Source organism: Pygocentrus nattereri, chromosome 22, assembly GCF_015220715.1.
Source record: "Pygocentrus nattereri isolate fPygNat1 chromosome 22, fPygNat1.pri, whole genome shotgun sequence".
Classification (NCBI taxonomy): domain Eukaryota; kingdom Metazoa; phylum Chordata; class Actinopteri; order Characiformes; family Serrasalmidae; genus Pygocentrus; species Pygocentrus nattereri.
The window spans coordinates 11,701,447-11,720,661 of record NC_051232.1 but is presented as its reverse complement, the minus strand read 5'-3'; the positions used below and the strand labels follow the sequence as shown (position 1 = coordinate 11,720,661).

General features: G+C 38.6%; 1 protein-coding gene across 1 annotated transcript in view; it reads right to left on the bottom strand.

The window, feature by feature from the left end:
• prss12 (serine protease 12) overlaps window positions 1-19,215 on the bottom strand; it is a 56,911-nt gene that overhangs the window by 37,205 nt on the left and 491 nt on the right. The window contains exons 2-5 of the mRNA XM_017725533.2: window positions 9,208-9,346; window positions 5,376-5,554; window positions 4,465-4,615; window positions 723-901 (exon numbers count right to left, since the gene is read on the bottom strand). Coding sequence (XP_017581022.2) covers window positions 723-901; window positions 4,465-4,615; window positions 5,376-5,554; window positions 9,208-9,346 — 648 coding nt within the window. The remainder of the gene's footprint in view (window positions 1-722; window positions 902-4,464; window positions 4,616-5,375; window positions 5,555-9,207; window positions 9,347-19,215) is intronic.

The following is a 19,215-nucleotide window of genomic DNA, read 5'->3' as shown; positions in this document are numbered from 1 at the left end:
ACACAGCCTTGAACTACTGTACACACATAAAATCATAATATTTTTCAGTAAAACACAATTTCAGGACACATTTACTTCAAAACAATGAGATCTAACTGCTCGCCACGTGGCCCTGAGGGACAGGGATGCAGTCTCACCTCTTGCTCTATATGTAGGGGTGTGGCTAAAATAAGGCTCCACCTACAGACTGAAACTGTGTTTCGGTAGTGACTTGAAAACATTTTAAATTTTTTTAAATTTTATTTATGAATTAAACTCATGATAAACCTAAATCTAAAAAAGAAATCTAAATAATCTTCAAAACATTACAAATAACAGAAATAAAAACAAATATTATTTTTTACAAGCATAAATTTAGGGGTTAGGGTTTGGGACATTCACCACATAAGAAAGTACCCTATAAATAATGGTTTTGTATACATTTCGCTTATTTTTTTTAGCAAATTCAGTAAATGCTCCATATAAGCAGTATTTCAGTTTCTCTGCACCTTTCACATCCCTGATGTTGCATGAACTCTCAGTTAAGGCTACTGTAGCTAACTAGGCTGAACCCATGCTTTAGAGGATATGAGGAGTGTTACTGTACAGTGTAGAGGTGTTTTAGGACATTATGAAGTCTTCAGTCTGGTCCAGTTTTTGCAAATGTTCTGGAAGACTCTGGAAATATGCTGAGGTATGTTTTATGTGTGTATGGAAGCGAGTGGACTAATGTGTGTATGTACCTGTGAGGGGAATACAGGAGACTCCAGCGTCCTCTGTATGGTCACAGTTGTGTTCCCCCCAGGCCGATTTAGGACACTGCTCTATAGAGAGCTCGTTTCCTGTACAGCTCACTTCATCCAGCAGCACACGACCAACACCAGAGCCAAAATACGCCCTCACCCACGCTCGAGCTGTACCACTACAGACACACAAACACATGAAAACACAAAGACTAGGACTGTCAAATGATTCAAACAATCGTGATTATTCGCAGTCTTATCTTACTTTGTCAAATTTGAACCTAAAAGAGGTCTCCATGTAAAAAGCATTGCTACCTATATGAGTGGACTTAATGAGCTTCATCAGAATGTATTCAATATCAGGGTTGGAATGTTACGTAATACATAAAAAGACTATTAAGAATAAGAAATATATGCATTCAGCCCACATTAACTCAAAGTCTATATTTACAATATACTGTACCAACTTTTTTTTTTATAAAAATACTTAGAATAGAATACATACCCACCAAATGAAAACAATTAGTGCTGTGAAACAACTGCATTATTTTATACAGTTAATTGCGATTAATCGCATTTGTCTTATCTGCTCAAATGTGCAGTATTCACAATACAGCTGCTTCTCATATTTTTAAAAGAATACTTCTAGAATATTCACCCACTAAATAAAAAATGGGGGCTGTGAAACAATCAAAATCGAAATTATACGCATTCTTTTGTGTAGTTAATCACAATTAATCGCGATTGCAAGTTTTTTTTCCCCAGTTTAAAAAGCAGTGCATTCAGAATACAGAATATACCTGTATTCTTTTGAGTCTGTATTCATGGAGCCTGTATTAATTAATATGCTACTTTTTAATAATGCTACAAGGCATTATTCACAATACAGTTCGTTTTTACATTTTAAGAACAATACTTTCAGAATACACACCAACTATATATAAAAAAACTCGGCCTTTCAAACCAATAAAATAATTAATCACAATTAATCACATACTTTGTGTCGTTAATCGCAATTAGTCACATTTGTGTAAAAAACTATTTAACTATTTTGTTTTAATATATGAGTCGACTAACTAAGCGTCATTAGGTTTTTTTTTTAAGACAGGATGAGATGTAACGATATACAATTAATGAGAATATATATTCAGAATACAGAAATGAAGTACCTTTTGTAAAGGCAGTATCCATAATAGCTTATATATTTATATAATAGTTTATATAATAATTTTTATAAGAATATTTTTAGAATACTTTGGAATGAAAAAAAGGAGTTTTGTTTTACTTAAATGACTTCAGCAGAATGTATTTAACACCAAGGATGGAACTGCTGGAGGAAACATGTGACAAGTAAATAAAAAATAATAATACGGCTGCCTTACACTTTAAATAAATAACAGCTAATCCCATTATTTTCGGTGTTTAATCGCAATTAATCTCATTTGTCTTTTTGCTAAAATTTGACCCCAAGATGCTTTCAACTTATAAAAGGCAGTATTCACGATAGTAACTTTTAACAATGTTTAAAACATTACTTAAAGAATACACACCCACTAAACTAAAAAACAGATGAAATGATTCAAATGATTAAAATAATTAAACATGATTAATCAAATTCTTTGTGTCATTTATAACAATTAATCAGGTTTGTCTTATTTGCTCAAATTTGACCCCAAAAGAAGTTTTTTTTCAATGTAAAAAGTAGTGTGTTTAATTGTAGCTATATATATATACACACACAGCATATGAGCAGCTGGGTGGGCTTCAGGCTGGAAATTAAAGACGGTGCAAAAAGGGTCAAAGTGGGAAAATTAACCAGCACTAACATGAAAAAATGAGCGTTAATCATTTTTGACTATTTTAGTTTTGACACTATTTATATAAACACATGGATAGATACACAAATAGATGAACAAGTGCAGATATACAGGTATAGAAGTTCTGGTGGGCTACCAGGTCTTTCGGGTGGTTGTTAGGACTCATTTTCCTTAAGCAAGTGAATTTTATTACATCAGATCTCCTCAGAAATACTTCCAGTAAAATTAATAACTTGTACTTAATGGCTGTTTTAACTGGAAATCAAATAAAGCCACAGCGAGAGAGAGAGCGAGAGAGAGAGAGAGCGCGAGAGAGAGAGAGCGCGAGAGAGAGAGAGCGCGAGAGAGAGAGAGAGAGAGTGTTTAATTCACAGACATGCACTCTGAGCTGATCAGAGACATACAGCAGCTGTGCTACAGATGATGTAGTTAAAGAGCCGATGGTAATGAAGCTCAGCACCGTCTGAACACACTGGAACTCTTATAAACAGCTCAGACGTTCAATCAGCCTGAACTCCTGTTTCCTCTGCGCTGATTCTCACCTGCAGTTCAGGCTGCGCACTGTTCTCTTCACACACCTGCAGAGCCCCCTGTGGAGCCTGTCTTACCCCATTACACTCATCAGTCACAATCAGACTCAACAACTACAGAACGCTCTCTCTCTCTCTCTCTCTCTCTCTCTCTCTCTTTCTCTCTCTCTCTCTCTCAGCTGCACTTGCTTTGTTAACCCAGCCTCCAGCCTCCACCCTCTCACACCCTCTCACCCGCTCTCTCTCTCTCTCCCTCTCTCTCCTTCTGAGCTGCACTGTCTTTAGTCACTCAGCCTCCACCCCCTCTCTCGCCCTCCCTCTCTCTCTCTCATCCTGTTTTTCTCTTCTTCTCCTCTCTTTTTCTATTCCCTATTCACTGTCTTTCTTGCTCTTTTTCTCCCTTTTCTCTTTTACTCTTTTTTCACCACTTTCAACACTTTCTTTATCTTTCCCCTTCTCTCTTACCTCCTCTTTCTCTCCTCTTTCTGTTTTTCTTTCCTTTCCTCTCCCCTTTCTCTGTCTCCCTTTTATCTCTCTTCCTATCCCCCTTTCTCTTTTTGTACTTCTCTTTTTTCACTACTCCTGTTACTCGCTCTTGCTGTTTCTACCCTTTTTACTCTCTCCCCTTTCTCCTTTTTCTCTCCCCTTTCACTCTCTCTTGCTTTGTCTCCCTTTCTTTCTCTCCCTGTCTTCGCTTTTCTGAGTCTCTTTTTTTCCTATTTTTTTTTCTTTCCCATTTTCTTTCTGTCCTTTTTCTTCCTTTCATTTTCTGTTTCTTTCCCTTTCTCTGTCTTGCTTTATCCCTCTTTCTCTTTTTCTCTCCCCCTTTTACTCTCTTGTTTCTTCTCCATCTTTTTCTCTCCCCTCTTCTCTCTCTCCCTTTTTCTCTTCCTTACTTGCTCCTTCTTTCCCTCTGTCTCTCTCTCCTCTCACTCTTTCCTTCTCTCTCCCTCACTCACTGTCTCTCTCTTCTTCTCACTTGCTCTTTCCCCTTCTCTCCCTCTCACTTTCTTTCTTTCTGTCTCTCTCTCGCATGCTTTCTCTCTCCCTCTCCCTCTCTCTCTATTGTCTTACTCAAATACAGACTATGTTTGTCTTTGTGGAGCTTTCCATAAAAATAGTTCAGATTTTTATGCACAATTGACAATCTCTCTCTCTTTCTCTCTCTCTCTCTCTCACTCTCTCTCTCTCACACACACACACACACACACACACACACACACACACACACACACAGACACACACACACACACATATTTTCCAGTGTTAGCCCTCGAGTGAAAGCCCTCACGTCCTGATAAATGAAGAGTTTGTTCTAAAGAAAGCAGGTCAGACTAACTGTCTGTGTGTGTGTGTGTGTGTGTCTGTGTGTGTGTCTGTGTCTGTGTGTATTACCCGAGTCCCAGCTGTCTGCAGACCACCTCTGCGTCGTTATCATCCCACTGGTCATCGCATACTGTGCCCCACTGCCCTCCATGATACACTTCTACACGGCCTTCATACACAGACGCTCCGCCAGAGAGACGCACCGGCATAAACACTACAGCTACACACACACACACACACACAATAAATACTACACATATAGCATATGATAAAACGTGCTTTTATTCCTGCATTAGGGTCAGAAATTCAGCATTCTATGGATTGTGTGTTTGTTCCTGAGTGTGTGTTTAGTAAAAGTTATTCATATTTCAGATGTTTCTGAGGAACTTAGATAGAAAGTCCACTTGCATAAGGCAGGAAAAGGTCAAAAGTTCACAGAACTGTTCACAAAATTTTATTCTATAGAGAAAATGAGACTCTAACAACCACCTGCAAGACCCGACTGTCTACCAAACCTGTCCCCATCAGATAAACAGCACTTAAAGCTTTCATCTTTAAGAGAGGGGAGAAAATCAAGCTCTCACTAAGGGGAAAAAAAAAAGAAAGAAAGAATTATGCAAATCAAACAAAGAACCTGCTGGTGTCCTCAGTTCAATGGACTGCACAACCCAGAGTCCAGACCTCAACATCACTGACTGTCTTGCAACCAACTTCTATGACTGAACTTTAAAGTTGTGGAAAAATATCCCTGCAGATTTCTTTAAAAAACTGAAAGCAAGTCCCCAAAAAGAAATAGAAGCTGTGAGAAAGGTAAAGAATGGACACACTAAATACTGAAAAATGTGATAATATATTTAGTTGTTGAGGCTTCTGTGTAATTTTATACGTTTTCCGTTTTTTTCCTGATTTTTTCTTTTGACAGAAAGTTTTGTGTTCTTCCGTGTGTGTGTTTGTGTGGCTGTGTGTGTGTATATATGTACCCTCCACTGGTGTGCAGGTGACTGCAGCAGCCTGTCTGTTAGCACACTCTCCTCCATTCCAAACAGAGCGAGAACACTGCAGCAAGTCTCCTTCATCTCCCCTGCACCCTACTGTCCTCCAGTGCACCACAGACACTGGCAGCCTCACGAGAGAGCTCACACGTGCACGGGCCTTATAACTGAGACAGACAGAGAAACAGAGAGAGAGAGAGAGAGAGAGAGAGAGAGAGAGAGAGAGAGAGAGAGAGAGAGAGAGAGAGAGAGAGAGAGAGAGAAAATGGAGAAATGCACGTTGACTTTCAGCATCCACTTTAGAAACTCCTGGCTTAAAGTTCAGGAGTAACACACTGCAGTCCGTTTATGACTGCACAATTTATTAGCTGATATCACTGATCCGTTTCTGAACGCAGGACCACTGTTGACCAGATATTAGGGACTTCAAAGGGCCTCTATAAAGGCCAATCACAGGTCTGTAACTTTTTTAAAAATAAAATTGCTTCATATGTTCTGTTATGTTCTGTCACTGTTTTAATCAGCCTCAGTTGATCGTGTTTACATATTACTTTTTTTTTTTAAACTAAGCGATAAAAATATTTTTCCAATTACTGTTTTTGTGATGTCTCAGAAAACAACCCATTCACACGTAGTCGTACGCAAATGTTTGGGCACCCCTGGTCAAATTTTGTTGACTCTGGGTGAAAATCAGTACATTATATATAAATAATATATATAAATATATATAAATAAATACACGTTGACAACATTCGTCTAGTTATAATTATATGCCTCTCTTTATCACTTAAATAAACAGACTGTATTTGTGCGGTTCCTTTAATATTAAGCGATAAAGAGAGGTTTAAAATGCATAAGATAACTGATGAAGATTTATTACTATCCCTATTAATGGCCTGTGTTTAAACAGATAAACATTGTAAATATCTAGGACCTGAATATTTAATTTTTTTTTAATAATTTTACTGTGGGACTGCAGTCTGAACTACAATCCTATTTCCAAAAATGTTGGGACGCTGTGCAGAATGTAAATAAAAACATAATGAAATGATGTGCAAATCATTTAAACCATATTAAATATTGAAACTGAGAAATGTTTATCACTGTGTTTCATCACCTCCTCTTTTAATAACACTCTGTAAGTGTTTGGGAACTGAGGAGACACTGCTGTAGTTTTGAAAGTTAAATGTTTCCTCGTTCTTGTTTGATATAGGGTTTCACCTTCTCATCGGTTTGAGCCAAATGTTATCAGTGGTGACAGGTCTGGACTGCAGGCAGGCCAGTTTAGCACCCCGACTCTTAATATGGAGCTATGCCGCTGTAATACATGCAGAATGCCTTCCCTGAAAGAAGACGTCATCTGGACGGCAGCATATGTTGCCAAAACATAATGTTCAGCATTAATGGTGGCAGGTCACCCATGCAATTTGCACTAATGCACCCCTATACCCTCATGAATGCTGACTATTGAACTGTGCTCTGATAACAAGCTGAGTGGTCTTTAGTCCTGAGCAGTGTCCATGACCACAGGGCACTCTCGGGTCCAGAGAAGGTGGCAGCGTTTCTGGATCCTGTTTATTAAGTATTGAAGATAGACATATCTTTTTCAAAGTACCATATTTTGATTGATTTGATGTGATCCTAATTTCTTTTTTTTCTGCAAAACCTGAGAAGTAGTTTGGGCTGATTTCTCCACAGTATTCTAATTTTTTGAATTCCTGTTTTCATGGGTTTTATGAGCTGTAAGCCCAAATTATGTAAAAATAAACAAATAAATACTTGAAACCGTTTAAATTGTGGGCCCTGAATCTATAATCTATGAAAGTTGAACTTTTTTAATGGAATTATGGAAATCAACTTTTCCATGCTATTCTAATTTTTTGGAATGGGTCTGTGTGTGCGTGTGTGTGTGTAGTGGGAGGTATGACCATATGGAGGCTATACCTCCCACTACTACTACTGGTATTCTTCATCTCACAACACCATTAACTTCATATGAGCATAAAGCTCACAATACACATAAGAGCTTTAATAATGCAAGGCTGAGAGCTTGCGGTGGCTCCCAATTTCTGATTCTCATTCATAATTAATGAACCCAATACTTCGGACTGAAACCGCTTTGTGAATTATTTACAAAGGACAAATGCTTGCTGCCCTGTTTAGGTCAAAAAGTGAAAGCATGTGTGGGCCTGTCTCTGTTTTTAACTCATAACTGTCAGTCCTGTGAGAGGCATTGCCATCACCCAGAGCTGAGCACGCTCATAAATGACCTAAGGGTCAACACACTTCCAATACGAAAATGATAGGAGTCAGCTGTGGGTGTTTATGAGTGCATTGCAGCAAGTTGGACATCTCATTAATCATGCACTTGGGAGGTAAGAGGCTGACCTTTAACCTTTCAAGAGACAGGATGACGTGATCGGGTCAAACACCGGCGCAATCTGACACACGAGCCTACAAAGGTTGTTCTGTGGTTTGGTGGAAAGCGCATGGGGAGCACACAGCCGACACGATCAGAGGCTACGTTTCCAACAGCCAAGCTAGCAGCACAGTACTGTAGAAAACCACCCTTCATTCATTTTAGTTACAGTCAAAACAGCCGTAAAGTTCAAGCTATTCATTTTGCAGCATCAGGAAAAAACATATTGAACAGAAAACTAAACAGATTATCAGTTGTTTGAATTTAGTGGGTCTACTTTGCTTTTATTACATCTTCCGTTATTTTCAGGAGACTCACTTCAGTTTTTCAAAGAAATCTGGAGGGATATTTTTCACACACCCCAAAGTTCAGTCTTAGACGGTGGTTGAATTTTGCGCTTCTTATAAGCAAGTAATCATAAACATTCAGTGATGTCAAGGTTTGGACTCTGGGGAGGTCAGTCCATTGCTCTGACAACACCAAAAGCTTTTTTGTTTAATTTGCAAAGTTTCTTTTTCTCAGTAAGAGCTTCACATCCTTTCAGACTTATAGTGTTGAGTGTCTTCTCACAGTGGAAATATGGACAGAAACACCTGTTAAAATACTGTATACTTGTTTGGGATCATTTTGGTCATCTTGCACAGTTCTTACGAGTTCCACTTTCTCTATATCTTTAATAATTTTTTTGCACTGAAGTTTTTGAAACTACTTTTTTTCACTATCTTCTATCTAATCTCTTCAGAAATATCTACTGAGAAATGAATTCATTTGTACTTAATGGCTGTTTAGACTGTAAATGAAATACAGTCAAAATAAAGAGGGTGGTCTCCGACTTTTGCACAGTACTTCACAGCCCTCGTCTTATAAAGGAAAGAGGTAAAAATGCACTATGACGCATAAGTCTGTAGACAGAAGCTCAAATGCATCAATCTTGGAATATTACAATAATTTATCATCTATTATAATAGCATTCAATAACATCAACTTATTTTTTGGCTAAATAACATTCTCAGACTTCTCAATTGCCATATTTATAAAGGAGAAAAGAAGTGCAAAAAAAGAGGCTTATTCCCACCTCTGGGAGATACTATATATTTATTGCAAATAAACAAAAATGGCTATTATTTAGCATCTTAAACACACACATACACACACATTCTAAGTCAATTATCCTGGGTCATGGATCCTGGGTCATATATATATATATATATAAATAAACACACAGACTTCAGTCTTTTAGTTTATCAGCCAGTTATTTTGGGGTTAGTGGAAATGTATGTATAAGATGTATAAAATATATGGATAAGAGCGTCTGCTAAATGCTGTAAATGTAAATGTATGTGAATGTCTTCCTTCTGCAGACGATGCCTTAAGTAAGGATTTGTGTGTTCATGTTCTTACCCTTGTCCGAGTTGTCGACACACCACAGCGGCATCTCTATCATCCCAGTCGTTGCTACAAATCGTCCCCCACACGCCATTCAAATATAACTCAACTGTTCCATCAAGCTTAGACCTTCCGGCCTGCAGCCGCACCGAGCCTGCACACACACACACACACACACACACACACACACACACACACACACACACACACACACACACACACACAAAGTTAGTCTTACCACTCTACTGTCCCCTGAAGTACAGGCCACAGAGCTCAGGGCTCAATTATATGTGCTAATTTTCACTGTCAAAACACTATAAAAAGTAATGGTCTGTTGTTTTTTGAAGAAAAATGAGTGTAACTAAACCACACATACCCTGTGTTTTAACACTGGTGTTGTTCATTCACACATACAGAATGTAAATTCACAAAAACAAATGGTCCGTGAAAGGGTATGATATTTATGTTGCTGAAATAGAGAAACTGTTGAATTGCAGTAAAAGAAGAAATTAAAAGCCTGTAATTTTACATAATTTTACCATCATTGAGAAAACATAATTTCATGGTTATTCAACAGGTTTTGTCTGCCAGCCCTGCTGCTGGACTTATCTCAGATAAGGTTTATAGTGCTTTGCTTCATCACCAAGTGTTTGAGTTGATTGACAGAAAATGTAACACTGGGATAAAGTGGTATTTTACACAACCGTAATAGTATTTACTTGCAATGTATCTTTGTGGAATTGCTGATTGTCCCTGGCAGAGAACCCTCCTCTGATCAACTACCTGCCTGCTGCTGCTGCTATAGCAGTAATTCCTAACACATTTCAGAAAAGCTTAACAAACAAGCAACAACCATCAATCCAACACATCTCTCTCGTTAACCACGGTGTAACTACAACTGATCTATTGCTGAACTTCATCTATGGTTTCAGTCATTCATCTAAATCATCTAACTCCAGAGCTATTTCATGCACCGCTACAGATTCAGGGCTTAATCTGTGCCGGAACAAGTCAGATCCAGATCCGGCCTATTTTAAATTAGATCCAGCGCCTATTCAACCCTTTAAATGGCCAGGGCTCACTGGCAGGCCCAAAGTTTTATTACACACTTCTATAGCCTAAGTATAGCTTCACCAGTTTGCACTTCAGTCCTTACTGAATTATAAGCCTTACTAGGTAAGAAGCCTGGGATTTTAAGGAGTTAAGCTGACGAGGCACTTCATTCACATATTAAACACATATTAGGACATTCTGTACAGATCAGGCCCGGATGATCCCATGGGTTTTATTGGCACGTGCCCAGGGGCCCAAGCCAGTAAGGGGCCCGAGTGAGCAATTATAACACAATCAAAACAACTGTTTCGACAGCGGAAAACAAAATTCATTTCCCACTGTCCACATCTTTCCTAAACGTCCACTTCATTTTCCCTTCCAATCACTGCTTAGCAACATCCACCATTTCCACCACCACTTTCCACCATTATCTCAGTCAACCGTTGTTCATGTGAATATACTTTGAATTTGAAGCACCAGATATACAAATGATGTGCCCAGGGGGTTTGTAGAGTAGACGATTCTCATTTTCAGGAAAACAGAGCGAGTTATGAAAGATTTCTACGTTGTTGTCGGCAGTGATCTGCAAACTACCGGCTTTAAGGTAGTAAAACCACTCCTGCAGTGGCAGTAACCTGCTGGTGTTGTTTTCTCTGTTTTTCTTAGGTAAATTCCTCAGCTGCCCGATGTTCTGTTTGTGAAGACTTTATGGCTTTATAAAGAAGTGTTGGAAGTGTTCTGGTTAATGTGATCATAACCTTGTTTTGGTTTTGTTTTTACCACAACAGCACATTAGAATACTGTACTATATCGTCTTAGGCACCCAAGACATTTCCAAAATCTATTTATTTGTTAGTTTGTGTTTATTTGCTGAGAAAAGTGTTAATATTTGAATAAACAAAATGTATAGAATATTAATAATGATATGTATAATAAATAGTGATTTTCTGGATGTTGGTGTGTTTGTTTGCCCATTTTCAAGCCTCTCCTCGAGGAAGCCCAGTATTGTATGTAGCTAAAAAGCAGCTCCTGGTTTGAATCAGTGCTTCACTAAATTGTGCTCATGATATAATTGATGATATTAACCAGTCTCTGTGGCGGCTGTGAAGGTGTCAAGGAAAAATATGGACCCAAGAAATTCTTGTTACTTTTTATTGTTTTTATGTTTATTTGAATTATGAATACGACTTTATTCTAATGTATATTGTGATAAACTCACTGCTGAGGTAAATAGTTAAAAAATTAGCTTAGATGCCTAAAATTTTCGCACAGCACTGTATCTGCAGAAAGATGTCAACCTCACATCATACTATAGTTGGAAAATGTCTTGCTTATAAATATTATCTTTATGCAAACAGTGCATGTCAATACAGTAACGCTCTTTCTGAACAATAACAAACAAATGACAAATAATTTCATTTTACATTAAGCTACCAAACCTAACAGACATATTTGATTCAAGAGCTTTGTTTCTGGAACCACCTTGCTAGATAACCTGACTTTACTTTAGTTTACACCACAAGTCCCAGACTGTGCAGCTGGGTTGGAACAAAAACACTGTTTCAAAAATAAACAAATAAACAAACAAACAAATAAATAGCCATAAAAAGCATGTATGGGTCTATAGTGGTGATGCGCCCAACACTGCAGTTAGTATGCAGCCATTATGGTGTTGTATAGCCCTCATGTGCCCTGCTGTGATACTATAAAAAGTCCCCTGACCAACAAAAAAAGGTAGCCAGGTAACAACCCACCAAACATTTGCACTCAGGGGCCTATAACTTGATCAAGTGGGCCTGGAAGATGTGCATCAAGAAAGATCATATTTTCTACAAATAATTCAATACATTTAAAATGTGAAAAGATGAACTAAGCTGTTACTCTGAAGCAAACAGGAAAATGTTCCAAATGTAGACAAATGCAAACCTGTTGATACGATAAATAAACTGAATGTAAATACATATATTTATGTAACTACACTGACATTGAAATAGTATAAGAAAACAACAGTCACCTCTTCTAAGGGTTGATTACACTGACTAAAATTCCAGGAGCCCATGGTTTGAACAGTCAGGTGGCTTTGTTTTCTTTTAAGTCTCTTAGCATCTCAGTGTTGTTCTCTTTCCCTCTCGCCATGACAATATGATAACAGTTTATCAGCTTTGTGGAGGCAAGCGGAACAAATTCGCACTCTCAAATATTTGTTTTTATCTCCCATCTGCTTCATGAAGGTCGGCAGCTCTCTCCCACAGGTCATACACGTTTAATGTTTGTGTGTACTTGTATTGCTGTACTTCTGAGGTTCAAATATCTGTAGAAATATATGAAGATCTGGTCTTTCACATGCAAAATTAAATGACCAGATCTTCATATATAAAAATCCATTAAAAAAAACCCAAAATTTACAAAGTTGCACACTGTATTTTTTTTTATTGACCCTATATTGTCCTTATATATATATATATATATATATATATATATATATATATATATATATATATATATATATATACACACACACACACACACACACACACACACACACACACATACCTTCGCACATGTGCACGCGTGTGTGTTTATGCACGTGTATGCACACTCAGCCAGTGTACATATGCAGCCCGGCTGTTGCGCTCACCAGACCTATAAATCAACAGACACACAGACCTCCCATTGCTGCTGTACACTTGTCCACAGTAGATCACACTGGAAATTCGCCCAGAATCTTGGTGCCCGACCAGAAACTTACCTAAAACTGAAAACTGCCACATCAGCATAATCATATTAACAGTTTTAAGTTGGCTTGATAATTGACAGACAGATGTCAGACGGCATCAGTTCAAACACGATTTCCTCCCCATAGGAACTGAATGGCAAAATTTGAGAAAATTCAAACTTCCATAAATAATGACTCATTGATATTAGCACACGCGCACATGCGCACACACACAGACACACACACACATTAGCAACCATAGGAGATAGTATAAGACAGTATAAGATAGTAATGGCCTACCCTAACATCCACCTGGAACCTTAACAATGACCAATCAACCTACATCTAACAATTAAATATAAAGTTTGTCCTTATATATGTGAAATGTTTTAGAATGCTTACTATTTAAGTCTCTTTATTACCATTTCACAGCTGTGTATCTGCTACTCCAAACTAAGTGAAAAACTGCAGCTAAGTGGCAGTAACTGTCTAGCACTGAAACTATTTCCCTCTGAACATAAACTAAACAATACACAAAGCGCTGGCTACCTGTTTCCTGTTCGACCTGCCAAAAGAATGAAAATGGTTTCAGTCAACCGTTTTGTGAGACTATAAAATTTGCTGTAGCTTACATTGGGGTTACTTTTCCCAATTCATTTTAAATGGGCTTTTCAGCCAAAGTGCTGAAATGTTCTTCACAACAACCCAAAACACCTCAGTAGAATTAGTAGGCATATGAATTACGGTCTGAAGTTTAAAGAATTTATCATGTATATAGCTTATTTAATAAAACTCTTCTTATAATATTACAAATGTGATGTTTGGACATGAAAACTCATAGGCAATGCAAACAAATGTTCAGATATTCTTTCCCTTTTTACAGATCCATAGAGTCGTATGCAAAAGTTTGAAAACTCCCAGTCAAATGACTTATTTTGTTGATTTTCTATGTGAAAATAAGCAAAGACAACTTCTACAGAGAACAATCTTAAGTATGGCAAATTTTAGTGCACGGTTTCTGTTTAAAATACAACATTCAGTATAAAATGCTCTGTAACTTAAGCTCAGGCCATATTTTATATACATATTTTCCCCAACGTGTTAAATTCAGCATATAAACAGCAGAACATTTTTATGTCATTTAAGCAGCAAAAACTTTAGCATACGACACGGTATGTCACAATATTTATTTCTGACACCTGATGAATTTGAAAATGAATTAAAAAATGATCAAAAACTGTGAAGAGTGATTTATATTCAACATTTCACACACTGCACTATATCAAACAAAACAGGACTGATTTTTTTTTCCCCCATCAGGCACGCAGTTGAAAATGTTTTAAGTACTGATGATATCCATGATATGCTCAGAAAAGCATAGTGTGATGTATCACAATAACCATAAATACGGTCACACTGTCCAGCTCTATTTTGAATAAACTTTTGTAAATCACTGTGAAAGAGAACTCAACAGAATAGTCTTTGAATTTTAAAGATCAGAGAAAACATTACAGAAATGCTCCATATGTATTTTAGTGAAAATGCCATTAAAATGAATGTTAAATGTGAAAGGACCGGTTGGTCACTGAGGTGATTACTGCTTTATCACAGGTTCAGATGAGCATTTCTTGTGAAAAGCTTCTGGAGTAGTCCAGTGACGAAGAATCATTGTGTTGGAAGAGCATTTGTTCTACCAGTTTTATTATACAGAATCTAAAGATCAAACAGCATTTTCAAGTTGTTGGGATTAAAAGAGTTGCACGATTTTAAAAATCTAAATCTTAATACCTTTTTAAAGCCTCAGCCTAAGAAAAAGACATCATTTCCACTGCATAACAACCCCCGCACTCAAATATGCCACTTATTAATGTCCATGTTATTGAAATCAACAGTGTGTAATTTGTCAAAGCATGGATGTACACTTTGAGAAAGTTTTCATTTACACCTTAAATGGGAATTCCACCCATTTTTTTCTACATTTCTGCCTAATTTAATGAGTAAGATGTAAACAAAGTCATTCAGAGTGTTTTGGTGTAAAATGCACCGCTCTAGAGAAACTCACAGACAGAACTGTTTACAGTGGTGGTGATAGGAACCACATGTCTGAAACATTTAATGCCTTTAAAAGCTGCAACACAGAAAGTTAATACAAGAAGTGGTAATGCATACACTGCCTAAAGTCTGAGACACTGTTTTACGATATGTGCGAGAGACGTTTTGGGCCTAAAACATATTTTTTAAAAAGCCATTCTAGGCAGAGAAATGCACACAATGTGTTGGGAATATGATATGTACCATTATCAACATCACATATGTTTTATATAGTAAATTGCTGTATTTGCATTGTAGACATGGAGACCACTGGCTCCTATAACCACCTGTAACGGTGGGGAGCGATGAGGCGGACGCATATGCAAAGAAAAGCAAGATTTATTAAGGGCAAATCCATAATCAGGGTCGAGACGGTCCAGTCAAGGAGCCAACATGGAGAGATAGGGGTGCAGACATGAAAAACAGAAACACAGACTAAACACAACAGAGAACAAATTACAACAGAGGCTAGAAGAACAAACAGCAAACGATACCATATACTACAAACAATACATCCAGACCAAGCAAATCAAACAAAGACCAGCAAACACACAGGGGAAAACACAGGGCTTAAATACAACAGAGATAACGATGGTTCACAAGACAGAGGTGGAAAACAGGGGGAACAAATCAGGGGCAGAGTCAAGAAAACAAGGGGGCCGGACTGGGAAGTAATCAAAAGAAAGAAGCACATGGACAAGACCAGGAGGTAAACCCAAGCACATGGAAGACTGGGAGGGGCCAATCGTGACACCACCACTCTACAGAAATAAGAGACTGTATTTTTTAATGCACTTTTTCATAACAAGCCACTATGAATGACTCTTTTTGCATAATAAATTATGCAGAAATGTAAAAAATTCTGGAATTGCCCTTTAAGAGGGCTAAAGAAAGCCCCCCTGACCCTTATGTTCCAGGTGCAGTTATTTGGCTAATTAGCCTACATTAACATTCATGCAATGATCTTCATTCATTGTTAAGAGTTAAAATGTGACGCTGTTTTAAACCCCACTTTCAATAAGAAGGACACTAAAGGTGAATCTAACCATTATCACTAGCTTCACTAGTGTTTGTTACTAAATACGCAGGTGTGCCGCTCGGAGGAAATTTTTTCGGAGCAAGCCTGTCTGAACTCGCCCTGCGTGCCTTCTCCAGTCCTGATAGACTTCACCTCTAGTGTCCTCACCCAAAAATAAAGAGCATATGACCACCAAAAGATCAGCCTTGTTTAGTGCCAATGCTGAAGCATCAAAAAGGAACAACATTTCATTGACACTGAAAGGCCAGTTGTCTCACAGGGTGGGCGCTGTTGATCTGTGGTAACTTCACAAAGCTCAGTAAAAGCACATCAATTGAAGCCCAGTATGAGAACGTTAGAATGTTCTCTTATCTCTTCTCCTATTAGACAGATCTGACTTTGAGCCTAAGGCTACGTTCACATAGAAATTCGATTTCTTGCCCTAATGTGACTCAGATCTGATGTTTTCAGAGCTGTGTGGACACGCAAATCTGATCTTCTCAAATCTGACTTGAGTCACTTTTATATGTGGTCCTAGATCAGATACGTATCTGATTCATGGCCATGCAACCTTAATGTGAACGTTCAGATCAGAATTCATGTGCTTTTTTTCTCCACTGTGTGTGTGCCATCATTCAACGATATCATGGCAGCAGTGCCAAACAGAAGTTGAAGCCTGTAAACGGTGAAAAGCAACACATCTCACATTTTTCGCCTTCGAAATACGTATCTGACGTGGGAACATATACACCATGTTGCCAAAAGTATTCACTCACCCATCCAAATAATTGAATTCAGCTGTTCCAATCACTTCCATGGCTACAGGTGTATAAAACCAAGCCCCTAAGCCTGCAGACAGTCCACAGTCAACTGTCAGTGGTATTATAACAAAGTGGAAGCGACTGGGAACGACAGCAACTCAGCCATGAAGAGCTGATGACAGAGCGGGGTCAGCAAATGCAGAGGCGCATAGTGTGTAGAGGTCGGCAACTTTCTGCAGAGTCACTAAAGACCTCCAAACTTCATGTGGCCTTCAGATCAGCTCAAGAACAGCGTAGAGAGCTTCATGGAATGGGTTTCCATGGCCGAGTAGCTGCAACCAAGCCTTACATCACCAATCACAATGCAAAATGCAGTGGTGAAAAGCGCCGCCACTGGACTGTAGAGCAGTGGAGACGTGTTCTCTGGAATAAAGGATCACGCTTCTCCATCTGACAATCCGATTGACGAGTCTGGGTTTGGTGGTTGCCAGGAGAACGGTACTTGTCTGACTGCATTGTGCCAAGTGTAAAGTTTGGTGGAGGGGGGATTATGGTGTGGGATGGTTTTTCAGCAGTTGGGCTCGGCCTCTTAGTTCCAGTGAAAGGAACTCTTAATGCTTCAGCAGACCAAGAGATTTTGGACAACTTTGTGGGAACAGTTTGGGGACAACCCATTCCTGTTCCAACATGACTGCGCACCAGTGCTCAAATCAAGGTCCATAAAGACACGGATAAGTGAGTTTGGTGTGGAAGAACTTGACTTGCCTGCACAGAGTCCTGAACTCAACCCAACAGAACACCTCTGGGATGAATTAGAGCGGAGACTGTGAGCCAGGCCTTCTCGTCCAACATCAGTGTCTAACCTTACAAATGCGCTTCTGGAAGAACGGTCAAAAATTCCCATAAACACACTCCTAAACCTTGTGGAAAACCTTCCCAGAAGAGTTTAAGCTGTTACAGCTGCAAGGGGTGGACCAATGTCATGTTAAACCCTACAGATTAAGAATGCGATGTGTCTGTGAAGGCAGACGACAGAATACTTTTGGCAATATAGTGTATTAAAATCTTTCTGCAAATATTCATCTGCTAATGTTACAGAGGAGGCATAAGAACACATCTGCACAAAAATGAAGTCTACAGTTTTCAATGTATTTTCCAGCTTAATTAATATGTAAAAGGATAGGCACAAGGATAGAACCCTGTGGAAACCAATAGCAACTGAATTCTATTGAGATCGTTCTGGAACCAACTGAGCGGCTGCTGACCAAAGCCAACAGAAAGCCAATAAAAATATGGTTCTATTTAGAACCGTTCTGGAAATGGTTCTACATAACACCAAAATAAATCAAGCTTGACTTCATAAAAACAGATGAACTCTTTTGGTGCTGTATACATCACATTTTCCATTAAGCTGAAGAACCATTTTACCATGCAAAGAACTGTTTAAGCATGAAATGGTTCTATACACACCTCATGGTTCTGAACAGAATTATCCTCTTTACTAAAGAACCATCTTTTTTAAGATTGCACCTCTCCACCATAAATGTGCTTCAAAAACACATTTTATGCTAACGGTGGTATGATATGGCAAAAATCTCATATTGTGATACAACACCATATTAATTTTTTTAGATATCTAATCAGTTGGATCTGAGAACAACAACCAGCGCTGCTACATTTTAAAAAATACTATCAAACTGCAAACACAATGATTTGTATTCAATATACGGCACACTGTGTTGCACTAAATTAATTAAGAGACTTTATTAGTCCCACACCTCTGCATTCAACCCATCCATGAAGTGAAACACCACATACACTCTAGTGAGCACACACACACACTACGGGGCAGTGAGCACAACCGGAGCAGTGGGCAGCCCTGTCCTCGGCACCCAGGGAGCAGTTGGGGGTTAGGTGTCTTGCTCAAGGACACCTCAGTCGTGTGCTGTCAGCTCTGGGGATCGAACCGGCGACCTTCCGGTCACGAGGCTGGTTCCCTAACCTCCAGCCCATGACTGCCCCTATCCAGCTAAATAGGACTAAACTTGCTGTCTTAATGATAAAACAGTTGGCCAGTGTCCCCCAAGTACTGCCAATATCTACGATATGTTCACGAAAGCGTTTGTAGTGTATTGTGAAATAATTTATCACAGTAATATTGTGATCTTGCCCAGCCATATTTCAGACCAAAGGTGTATCTGAATACTTCTGAAACAGTGAGTATTAAAGTCAGTCAGTGTATTCATAAACTTTTCAACCTAGAACTTTCTGTGAGGGGCTTTTAAAGGTGGAGGTCTGGTTCCTGAGCCGAGCACTGTGAACAGATTTCACGGCTTTGTTTACATCTGAACAGTTTAATTACACAGACATTGTGAAAGGCTGGC